Source organism: Ursus maritimus, unplaced genomic scaffold (genome assembly GCF_017311325.1).
Source record: "Ursus maritimus isolate PB19 unplaced genomic scaffold, ASM1731132v1 scaffold_4, whole genome shotgun sequence".
NCBI lineage: Eukaryota > Metazoa > Chordata > Mammalia > Carnivora > Ursidae > Ursus > Ursus maritimus.
Genome location: NW_024426552.1, coordinates 86,761,726 through 86,774,733, shown reverse-complemented (window position 1 = coordinate 86,774,733; position 13,008 = coordinate 86,761,726). Strand labels below are relative to the sequence as shown.

General features: G+C 35.8%; 1 protein-coding gene across 2 annotated transcripts in view; it reads left to right on the top strand.

Annotated features, from left to right (window-relative positions):
- Positions 1-13,008, top strand: part of NAALADL2 (N-acetylated alpha-linked acidic dipeptidase like 2) — a 1,239,935-nt gene that overhangs the window by 931,443 nt on the left and 295,484 nt on the right. For both annotated transcript variants that reach the window (XM_008705318.2, XM_008705320.2), the window contains 2 exons: positions 9,484-9,576; positions 12,487-12,692. In XM_008705318.2, coding sequence (XP_008703540.2) covers positions 9,484-9,576; positions 12,487-12,692 — 299 coding nt within the window. The remainder of the gene's footprint in view (positions 1-9,483; positions 9,577-12,486; positions 12,693-13,008) is intronic.

The following is a 13,008-nucleotide window of genomic DNA, read 5'->3' as shown; positions in this document are numbered from 1 at the left end:
GTTATCTTAAAGTAGCAGTCCATACACACATACACATGAATTGACTTTTTAAATAACAAACGGCGTCTAAATGTTATCCAGGATTTTCTAATTTCAAATGTATTTTTTAAATTTTGAAATAAATGCAAACTTACAGAAAAGTTTCAAGACTAGTACAAAGAATTTTTTTTTTCTCAACTACCCGAGAGCAAGCTACAGACGTGATGAACCATCATATCTGAATTCTCCCACAAATGGTGACGTTTTCTCTACACAGACGGCACAACCATCACTATCAGGAAGGAAACATTGATACATTACTACCGTGCACTCCAAAGGCCCCCTTCAAATTTTGCCAGTTGTTTCAGTAATGACCTGAATAGCAAGTGGATCTAAACTAGAGTCATGTATTGTGAGTTATCAAGCGTCCTATTTCCTTCAGCCTGGAATAGTCTCAGTCTCTGCTTAACTTTGATTGCTTTACCAATTTTGAACCTTACATGCCAGCTATCTGCAGAATGCTCCCCAGTCTGTGTTTAGTTAATGTTTTCCCATGAATAATTTCAACCTCTGCATCTTTGGCAGCAATATTACAGAGTGAGAATGTTTTTTCCCATTGCTGATATCGGTTTGTCCCATTACTGGTAATGCTAACTTTGATAATTCAATTAAATTACTCAGAAATCTGTGTAGGCTCCTCCTTGAGGTTACTATTTTTAAAACTTTTTCTTTTACAATTACTAATCTTTTGAAGTCATGCAAAGATCCTGCTCCCACCCCCTTATGTCCACCAACTAGTTTAAATGTTTATTTATGCTTTATCCCCAGTCATTACCCAGATGATGCCAACGGTGATCTTCCAAGTTCATCATCCTTCTGCTTTTATTAGTTGACACTCTACTGTAAAGAAGAGCTCTCTTTTTCCTATTTGTTTGGGTGTTTATACATATAGTATCAATTTATCATAGATATAATTAGGATTTATATCCCTAATTTATTCAGTGGGTTATAATTCAGTAGTGCTTTTTTTTTTTTTTTTGATACTCAAATTGTCCCATGTGAGCCCAAAATATCACCTTTAACTTAGGTTCTGTCTATGGCATATTCTCATTATTCTTTGAAAATTTCCTTCGTTTTTGAGACAGTAAAAATTTGATATACCAAATCATTTTGTACTTCCCGGCCCTGACCCTGTTATCAGCCTTTCTCCAAAGAGTCCTAGTTCCTTTGAGTAGAGAATGGTGTCTAGAACACAAGATGTGGATTCTAGATGTGCTCCTTGCTATTGGAGTATTACTTCTTTCAATACTTCTTAGTAAACAAAACTAGGGAAATATATTTTAATATATTTTAATATAAATATGTATAAATATATATGTACATACAGATTATAGTTTTATTTATTTTTGTGTCTATCTAGAAAACTAAAAGGATCTATCAGTACCTAATTTTTTTCTCTTTCCATGTTTGTAAATCTCTTCACTAACAGTGAGAAATGTGCTTCTCATTATCTTGACTATTACCTGGGTAATTACTTCCCTTGCCTATACCCAATTGATGTCATTACTCCTTCCTCCATGAGAATGCCTTTCTCATTCCATTACAGCTCTGACAACCAAGCCAGGCTCAGCCCCACATGGACTATTCACCCTATATCAAATGCTCTGTCTGTCCCCCATCAGCAATGCAGTTAACTTCCTTACCGCTTTCAGCCCCCAATACTATGTGCTGGTCAGCTCTTAAATGGGAATGCCCTTCTCAGTAGGCAACATTGACTTCTCTCATTGCACTGTTCCCCCTGCCAGTTGCTTTCCTCCCCATTTTCAAGCTTTCACACATACGCATGTGTGTGCGTGCGCACACACACACGCACTGTCCTCATCATGCCTTGGCCCTGACACACCCTGTGATGGACCACCACAACACATCTGGATGCCTTCCTTACCTCACATGACCCCTTGCTCACAGAGCCATCATATTCTACTGCCACTGTTAGAGGTGCTAACCTTGGCCAACCTCACCTAATGGCTTTAAGACTGACTCACTCAGAAATAGAAAGGACGTGAAGATGAAGAGGAAGAAAACATACACTGTTCTTGAGAATATAAATGTTTAATTTTATAAATATTATTGAGCAATATATTTTTCTGTTATTATTTTTCATTTATCACTCTGTGTTTAATATCTATCCATGTTGTCATACGCTTGCTTCTAGGTGCTTTATAATGTTGAAAAAAGTAGCTTTTCTACATTTGATAAATCCATTACTCCGGGGATGGACACCTTAATTGCCCTAACTTTCTTATTACCAAATATTCTAGATTCACAGTTTCTCTTGCTATTTTGGTATCATGTTGTTTTTGACAAGCTTGTTGTCAATCTGATTCTGGGTTTTTTTTGGTTGTTGTTGTTCTTTTTTTGTTTGTTTTGTTTTGTTTTTTTGTAAGTGATCTGCTTTTCACGCTGGGTACTTTCAGAATTTTTCTCTATGTTTTTCATATACAGATGTGTGGCACCTGGGTGGCTCAGTCAGTTAAGTGTCTGCCTTTGGCTCAGGTCATTAACTCAGGGTCCTGGGATTGAGCCCGGCATCGGGCTCCTTTCTCAGCAGGGAGCCTGCCTCTCCCTCTACCTGCGCTCTCCCTGTTTGTGCTCTCTCTCTCTGCTAAATAAACTAATAAAATATTAAAACAAAAACAAAAACAAAACAATACAAAATAAAAGAAAATATATAGATATGGCTTTCCCTTTTCCTGGAAAAAATATTTCTTTAAATATTTTTCTCTCTTCCGTTTATTTTACTTCTTCTTCTGGTATCATTTCTAGAAATCCTATTTCTATCCACCATGAATTTTAATTGTACTTTTCTATTTTCTCTCTTTACCCTTTTCCGTGGTTGCTGGAAAAATTGCTCATGTGATATAGCTCTTAAATTCAATTGTCAGTTATATCTATTACTTACCATTTCTATCTACTCATTGTATCTGTCATATTTCTTTCAATTATTATATTTCCCTACTGATTATTTCTTCTTTTTCAAATGTTTTCTGGTTGTTTCTTTTTGCTAATGGATCCCCTTCTGTTCTTGTGTTTAATTATAATGCTTGCTTTTAAATTCATGTGTTGTATGTTTCAATATATTTACTTTGGATAGCATATATGTTCATTATGTTTCTTTTGTGTGGTTGTGGACCTCGCAACTAGATATCTAGGTATTCAGTCTGGAAGTTTATGTTGTTCTGGAAGTATTAGTTACCCTCTTATGATTTCTAGGAGGGCAGAGCTGGAGTCAGACCCCAATTTATATCTTTCTGGGTTTGCATAAAGGGTGTCATTGTGTCCCCAGATACCATGGAACTAGTCTAAACCTCTCTCATTTTCTGACAGTTCCCCAGGTAGCCTCAGTTTTCAGGGATTTGGTGTTATAAGGTGGGGCAATAGAAGAAGATGGTCTCCTTAGGTTTTAGTTCCCATCACTCCTGGGAACTGGAGAAGAAGAATAAATGTCCAAGGGTTCAGGTTTGTTCAAGCCTTTTTACAACAGTATTTCATCCAAGCAGACCCTGGGAAGCCTTCCTAACTCAGTTTTTGTTTCATTTATTTATCTCTCCTTTTTTAATATTTTGTCTGCAAACACACATTTTTACCTAAGTTCACTCATTATTAGTCTCTTGGTATTCTGTTTTTTTCATGTATAGGGTACCCATGTCTCTACATATTATTTTTCCATTTTAACAGGCACTCATTTTATTGCAATTTTCTATGTCATTTCCCTGTTTGGGATATTTATGCTATTTTTTGTAATTGCTATTATAGATTATACTGGGAAGAATTCAATTATTCTTGTAGAATAAATTCCAAACTACAGGATTGCAATTGTTATTGCTATGAAGAGTAATAAAGCCTTATCAATGGGTTATTTAACTTAGCAATGCCAACAACAATAGATGTGTCATGAGAGTTTATCCAGAGTTTTGCTGACATTCGTGTTGAAAGTGCAAGTGTGATCATGGTGCTGCTTTTCACGAAGGGAAACAGACTCTGCATATTTGTTTTCAGATATGGGCATGAAATATTATAAAATAATATGTATTAGGATCAATATCATGTATGGGGGTACAAATAAATAGATGAAAAAGTTATTTTTGCTATATTAGATATCATTATGTCTGCATGGTCCTTGTGCAATGATACCTAAGAAGTTCCTTCCATCATTTGGGAGGATCCTATGTAAATATAGCATCCTCCTCTGAGCAAAAGATTGTCTTCACTTATTCAGATCTCTGCATATCTTCTAGATCGGAATCTTGGACTTTAAGATGTAAAGAGGGCAGTAAAAAATATATGAAATGCTTCCATACAAATGTTGAGGACTCTATGAAATAGAAGAAAAAGCATTTTAAAAAGCAGCTATTAAAAAAGAGAGTCGAATATCCAGAAGCAAAAATGAAGATGGAACAAAAAATTAGAGAAATTAGCAAAAGAGTTTCCCCTGTGGTTGCCTGGTATTGGGAAGTTATGGATTCTGTTAAATTAGAGTGGGAATATCACCGTACATGAACACAGAAGACATAGTTGTGTGCCTATAGGGAGCAGGCAGTTTTAACTAGCATTCCTACGTAAGTGCGGGAAGACTAGAAAGGAACTCACCCACTGGTGGAGGAAAGCATTCTTCTGTCTGAGCTCTGAAGGAAAAATAAAAATCTGTATTTAGAAATCAAAAACTCTAGCTCAGAATTTCCACTACTATTGTAGTACAGAAACTGCAAGCCAAGAAATTTGCATAAACATTGTCCCCAAGCCAGAGAGGCCCCTGGGATGCCTGGCAAAAGTAAATGCAATGCTGGGAAAATATATATTGGAGAAATACTAAGCAAAAGCAAGATGGAATAATTTTATGAATATCAGGGGGATGATGGGGAGGAAGAGTTTAGGAAAAACATTGGGCTAGAGAAGATGTAAAGAATAATTGTTCTACACATTCTGTATAGAAATCAGAAAGCTATAGCAACTCCAAACTTGAATGCATGAAACTAGTCTAAAGATATGCAAAGAAAAATTTGATGATATTGCCAGGACAATTGATAAAGACAGATCATATGGGAAACTTAAACATGTCTCAATAATCAACAGGCAATTATTAAATAATTAATATATTAATTAAATATTAAATAATTAATAAAGTTATAGCCATACAGTTTTCCAGGTTGATCTACTGGACATATATATGAAATGCTTCACTCATGTAATACGGAATGCATGTTTTTGTATGAAACATTTTATTAAAATGTATATTCTCTATCAGATGTAAGAACCTATAGGGCCACAAAACAAACCTCACATAATATCATAGAATCAACAGCTTACAGACCTTGCTTTCTGTCCATAATTAAGTTCAATATCAATAGTAACATACATCTTGTATTTGGATACTTAAAAAATTATTTGAACTAATATATTATATATATTATAGAAAGAATGATAGGAGGGTGCCTGGGTGCCTCAGTCGACTAAGTGACTGACTTTTGTTTTGGCTCAGGTCATGATCTCAGGCTCCTGAAATCCAGCCGGGCCTTGGGCTCAGCAGGGGTCTGCATGAGATTCTCTTTCTTCCTCTTCCTCTCCCCTCCCCCCTGCTCACTCTCTCTCTCAAAATAAATAAAAGAATCTTTAAAAAATAACTCGCAAACTAAGGATAGTGGTTAAAAAGAAAGAATGCTAGTAAAAATTATAAAATTTAGAATGTAAGATAATAATGTCAAAATTAATATACTACACCTATATAAAAAATCTGTAGCCTTAAATGCATCCAGGTAAAATTGAACACAGGTAATGTAAGCATAGAACATAATATTGAAGTGGAAAAAATATATAACGAGGATCTACAAATTCCATTTGAAAATACTAATGAATTAGATACTCCTAGGAAAACTGATAAAGGAAAAGAAATAAAAAGATGAGTGAGTTAATGTTAAAAAAGAGGACAAAAAACAGATATATGACAGTGATTTTCTTTTTTTTTTTTTTTGGAGGCACAAGAATAGAATGAACAACTAAGTGCAAATAAATTCAGAAGAAATAAACATGTTAAAAATCTGAATTTATTTATAACCATTAATATTTATTTTAAAATATTAATGAAATGAAATGAAAATATACATTAAATGATAATGTACCCTCCTTCCCCATCCCCCACACAAAATATGAGGACCAAATAGTTTATGTATGAATTCTAGCACTCCTTTATAAAATGGATAATCCCTTGCTACATATAAACTCCTAGAAAATCCAGGAGAAGCAAATACCCCTAAACATTTGTGAGGTTGTATAATCCAGATCCGAGGCACCAGGCGCCCATCTATGCATTTTTTAACACAGTCAAGTGAAAAGCCTTAAGATTATCTGAAAAAATGATTTAACATCTGTTTAGTATAAAATCTCTTTGCAAAGTAGGAACAGAAGTGTTCTTCCGTAATCTGAAAGGGAGTTTTCCAGGAACCTATAGCAAACATGGTTTGTTTGCTTGTTGGTTTGTTTTTTCCTTTAAAAAACAAAATCTCAGAAACACTCTTTTCAAAGTGAAGAACACAAAGCAAGGACCAAGGAATACGGCTCTCATTGCTTTTACTCCACACTGCGCTGGTAGTCCTACACAAGATGATAGGAACAATAGTTGAAAGTTATAGAATTTGAAAGGAATAAACAAAACTCTCTTTTCTTGGTAAGTAATTGTCTAAGCTGAAACTAACAAAAATAAAAACTCTATAGATCAACTATTACAACCTATAGGAGGTTAACAAGAAGGCTCATTGTAAGACCAAGGTAAGAAATTAAATAGCATAAAAGTTATAAATATTAGATGTTGTTATCATAGCAGGAAAATGATAAAAATGAATTTAATAATAGGTGTGCAAAACTTTTCTGGAGCAAAATATGAAACTTCATTAAAAGACCTAAAAAATGGGGTGCCTGGGTGGTTCAGTCATTAAGCGCCTGTTTTCAGCTCAGTGCGTGATCCCGGCGTTCTGGAAAGGAGTCCCTCATTGGGCTCCTCCGCTGGGAGCCTGCTTCTTCCTCTCCCACTCCTCCTGCCTGTGCTCTCTCTCTCTCTCTGGTTGTCTGTCAAATAAATAAATAAAATCTTAAAAAAAAAAAAAAGACCTAAAGAACAACTGAGATAGTGAGACATACGATGTTTGTAGACAGAAGACACACTATAGTTTCCTTAAGAAACTCAAGATGCAATGTCGTTTCCTCAAGAATATCTCATAATGAGAGAAATGGAGGCTTAGAGTGAGACTTTGTTGTTTAGCTAAAAATGTTATTTATATGAAGATCTGAGTTTGAGTCCCAGTTCTGCCCCATGTGTTTTATTCAATAAAAAATAATAGAACCGATTTCAGTTGGTTGTTTCAAGAATCAGTGAGATCCAATGAGACTTAGTGTATACATGTGAAAATGTCTATTATTACAGGTTGTAAGACACTATATTAATGCAAGGTAATATTCCAAGCAGAACGTTGCAGATGTGTATATCTTGTAAGGTTTTCTCACTTCTGAATTAGGGGGAGAAAAAAGAGTCTTACAAAATCAGAGAATTTTTTTTTCATCCACATCTCACTCGAAAATAGTCTGGAAAGATTTTTTGACAACTATAAAGTAATGAGTCTCTTAAGTTCACCTGTCTGGACTATTAGGAACCAATATACAACAGGCAATTAAACATTGAAGACAAACATATGAGGGGAGCCTCTGTGGCTCAGTTGGTTAAGCATCCAACTCTTGATTTTGGCTCAGGTCATGATCTCAGGGTGGCAAGATCCAGCCCAGTGTTGGGGTCTGTGCTCAATGGGGAATCTGCTTAAGATTCTCTCCTCCCTCTCCCTCTGCCTCTCCCCCTTGCTATCTATCTATAATAAATAAATAAACCTTAAAACAAAACAAAACAACAAAAAACAAACATATGAGTCCAACTATATGAGGTTCTGGAAAAAGGAAAACTATGGAGAAATTTAAAGACCAGTGGTTGCCCGAGATTCAATAAGGAGGGAGTAGGGGAAGGATGAAAAGGTAGAGCACAGGGGGTTTGAAGGGCAATGACACTATCCTGTATGACACTGTAACGTTGGACACAGGCCCTCATGCATTTGTCAGTATACATAGTATGTATAACACAGAGTGAAGCCTAATGTAAACTATGGACTTAAGTTAATAATTATGTATTAATGTTGGCTTATCAATAATAATGAATAGATCACCCTAATGAAAGATGTTAATAGAAGCAGGGGAGAGAGATTGGACATTTGGGAACTTCATACTTTCTGATCAATTTTTCTGTAAATCTGAAACTGCTGTAAAAAACCAAGTATATTCCTCTAAAGCGAGCACAAATGCATAGCACCTAAAATAAAACCACAATACTCGGGCTCTAAGCAGATTTCCGTTTCTCATATACGAGGTGCTCAGGCATTCTCTCATGGCCTTTTTACTCCTATTTTAGTTTTAATTTTAACAAAGTCAGGATACTGATTTCCCATTTAAATTGTTAGAAAGGGTACATTCAAGGAAAGAAGCAGCTTATTTATTGTAACAATTTTCATCTAGTAGAAAAGTACCATTTGAAGGCCTGTCAGTATAGTGCAGCTACTTTGCATTAGCTGCTTTCTAATTGCCACCCCACCCCCCACCAAGAGAACCTTCTGGCTGCACTTGAACCTCTCCTCGAAGCCCCCTACCCCCAGACTTCCCAGGATCCGTCAAATACAGAATTCATACATGTCATCCCTAAAGGCCCTCAAAGACGCTTTAGGACTGTGACTGAAGGATCTCCGGATTGGTGTCTTTGCCTTATTTGTTGTCAAAATTTTTGAATATCAGGCATAGGAATACAAGCGCTCAAAGGGGCAGAGCTATTTGGTGGAGATTTAGAACAGAGGTGAGAAACCAACCAACACACGTAAAAATGAAGACTGAAATATTTAGAACTATGCACAGCTTTAGAAATCTTTATTCTTTTAATTTCTGTATGGCTTTATAGTTTTCAATGTGATAAGGTAATAATGAGTCCTACAGGAAAGATTAAATTAGCTTCCACATGTTCTTTTTCTGAAGGTAGGAGAGTACTTAAATTTCTTTGGAAGTATTTTTATCTGATACGTATTTTTTTAAAAATAGGAGTTGTCCACCTCTCCCTGGGGTCTTGTGTGTGCTCTCATGTTGAACTTCCCTGGAGCTCTGAATGTGGAGTTTAGAACTGGCTCTTTATAGCTCTGCAGCTCTGGGAGGCCAGCAGGGGTAACTTAGTCATCATTGTATAACAAGTTCCTAAAATAGAGTCTACACAAAGTCTTCAAAAGATATTTGTCAAAAGGCGTAACTTGGGTTTTCTAGAAAAATTCAATGTTTGGAATTCTTTTGTTAATGATATTAGATAAACTAATTTGGATGTTTTAAGAAAAAACAACAGAATTTAGAAAAACAAGTATCTTAATTTTTTTTTTTCAGATGAAAGAATTGTCAGCATGCAAGTTCAGACAGTTACAAAATTCAAAACAGTTACTAATGTTGTTGGATATTTAAAGGGCTTGACATTTCCAGGTAAGTAGGGCTGAGATTCTATATGTATTTATAATCTATTAAACATCACCAGAAAATGCTGTATAACAATATAAGAGCATAATTAAAGGCATTTCCTACTTTACCACGCTGAGAGGGAGTGAGTATGAAAACGAGAAGTAGGTCTTCGTTCTCTTTCTTACGCTCTTCGAAAATAAATCAAAGTAGAGAGTATAAGGGAAAAAAAGAGCAAAACAAAAATGAGAAAACAGTTTAGATTTGTGAAATTGGCATGTGCCTCACGAAAAAAGCTACAAAAACCAATGTTTTTTTTTGTTTGTTTATTCTTCACTATAGCACAACCCCTGGGATTTTGACTTTTCTCAAGAAAGGACCTTTTAAAAAAGAAAATATTTTAGTTTTAATGGTGTCTTAAAAAAATAATAGAAGTTTTTATCTCCAAAATCTAATCTTTCAGTGGTAATCTATGTTCTGTCTCCGACCCTTGGTCCCCTGTAGTTCTGCCTAATGTCTGCATGGCTTTAGGTTTTGAAGATGCTTATGAAAACGATCACCCAGCTAAACTTTAAATAATTTTACACCTCGCTCTGGGATGTTCATGGCGTCGTCAGGTGATATTATGCAGGCTAAAAAAGTAAAACTAACCAGCACGTATATTAATTGAGAGATTCATAGCGACGCTTCCGAATGCATTGTGAGGCCGAGCCACCTCCTGCTGTCTGAGTGCTCGGTGTACAGGGGAGACTGCGGAGTCTTGTCCGCATACTTGGGCCGCTTCTGTTGATTTGGTTGGGATATTTACTCCAGTTCTCCTTGGAGAATTATTTTTCTCCACAACTTTAGTCAAGTTGACCCTGTAATTGATAACCCAGAGAATTTGAGATCAAGTTTTACATCTCCCCAAGTTTCTTGCCAGCCAACTCTTAGAAAATTTATGGAAGGTTCATATTTTCTCTGATTTCTTTACAGTAGCAATGTTGAACAACCTCTGATTTTAATGTCTTTAAATACAAGATATGAATGGGTTTGGAACTTGTCGTGGTTGCATTTTAACTATTTCAACAAATTTCCATCATAAGAATCTCTAATTGAAGCGCCAGAAATATTTATCATCATTGCTACATTTACTAGTTTTTACGGAAAAGCCAAGTTGTACAAAACTATGCTAGCTTGAGGGTAAAAGAGCTTTCCTAACTGAAATTCAATATAGAAAAAAATCAATTTCTTAAAATCAATTTACCAGTAGTATTCTTCAGTGTATAATAAGCAAAGCTTCCCAAATTTTGTTTATTTGAATTCTACGCAAAAATATTGGCTGTTCATTCACATGATCTTCCTATTTAATGACTCTGAAAATTAGAAACCATCATTAAGGCTTTGGATATCATTTATCTAGAATACAGATAATCCCAAGCAGAACTTTCACACATATCTGAGAGATGAGTAAATAAATTCCCTGAGTTTCAACATTTGCAACCACTCTGTATATGCCATTAATTAAATTTTGATAAAATGTTAGCAGATCAAATTCATTGCTGGTTCTAAAATCAGTGTGGAAAGCTAAAATAACTTCACACAATGATTTCCCATCCAATAGCTTTCTGATGCCATGAAGTAAAGGAGTAATTCATTTACTCCACACACAGGTAGTACTGATGATGTGTCAGACACTGTTCAAGGTGCCTTACACTTAGTGACTCATTTAAAACTCAAAGCAAGTGAATGATGTATGTGGTATTTGTATTTTCATTTTATACGTGAAGAAGTCAAGGCATAAAGAGCTTAGATAAGCTTTCCAAGGTCACACAACTAGTAAATCGAATAGCCTGGATGCAAGCCCAAGCAGGCTGGCTTCAAAGTCTGCACCATTGAGCTATGGGACATTTCTGAATAAAATGACACTCAGAGAAGAAGTCTTTTTACACAGATGTATAGGACTACTTGGTGAAATAAATACAGTTCTATACCAGGAACATTCAGTGGCAACAAAATCAGAGGAAACTCTGGAGATAGAGTTTTATTCTACCTTATTATTGACAATAGTCAGTAATGTACATGGATCAGTCCCCATCCACGTGTCATGGAGATCTTTTTATGTTGTGTCTAATGGATTTTGTATGAGTCTATGAAAGAATGTGAAAAGAAAACTTTCACAGTAGTTGGATGACTTTTGATGTTGATTTTTTTTTCCTTCGGGGAAATGAGAGGAGCTAAAACTCTAGGTCGGAAGCTGTAATTAATTCCCTAAATACTTCATTTATTTCGAAATCCATATATGACTACCACATTATTTAATATTTACAGCTACTGAATAACTGCTTCCTCATATGTATTAATAGTTCGTTAATATTTACTGAGCATACACACATTGTTTACAGGGCACTTCCCACTCTGTTTCTGGAAAAATGTTAGATAAAGGTTTCATTGTGGCATATTTGTATACTTCATTAATTAATATGCATGTTGCAAAGGACAGTAATATGGATCTAAGCTTTGGAATCATAATTGAGTTCAGCAGCTGCCTCTGCTTTGATATATGCAGATGTGTGAATCAAGACAGTGGGTGAAAAATGTTAAAGTAGTCTTAATTATTAGGACAATTTTACATAATTGTTGCTCAGTTGTGCAACAGGATTATGTAAATGTCATTAAATTTATTGTGAAGGTTTACATTTTTTTTAATGTTTTTTTTATTGTATTATGTTAGTCACCATACAGTACATCCCTGGTTTCTGACGTAAAGTTCGATGATTCATTAGTTGCTTATAACACCCAGGGCACCATGCAATACATGCCCTCCTTACTACCCATCACCAGCCTATCCCATTACCCCACCCCCCTCCCCTCTGAAGCCCTCAGATTGTTTCTCAGAGTCCATAGTCTCTCGTGCTACATTTTGTTTTAATGGCCCTCGTTTCCTTCCATTTCCAGACCGGTATATCATAGTTGGCAGCCACCATCACACCGCCTATGGTTCTTACGGACAAGAATGGGCCAGCAGCACTGCCATCATCACTGCTTTTATCCGGGCCTTGATGTTAAGAGTTAAGAAAGGGTGGAGACCAGACCGCACAATTGTTTTCTGTTCATGGGGAGGAACAGCTTTTGGCAATATTGGCTCCTATGAATGGGGAGAGGTAAATGTACATTAATTACTGTGCTTTTCCTGCTGTCAAGCACTCTCTCTCTCTCTTTTTGACTAAAGTTGACAAAATAAAGTTGTTGAAACCAGGGATAAGAATGTGCCTTTCAGACAAGTTGTTCTATCTGCCAACTTGCTGAGATCACCTGTAAGAATGAGGGGGAATTAGACCCCAGTGAATTGTGTATGAGCTGCAACTGTCTTACTCTTGTTGCTACCAGACCTACAGACTCCGATATACCCACAATTGTTTTTACCTGGTATTGTGTTTCTCCTTAGACACGTTGAGTTACTGGACAAGAAAAGATCAG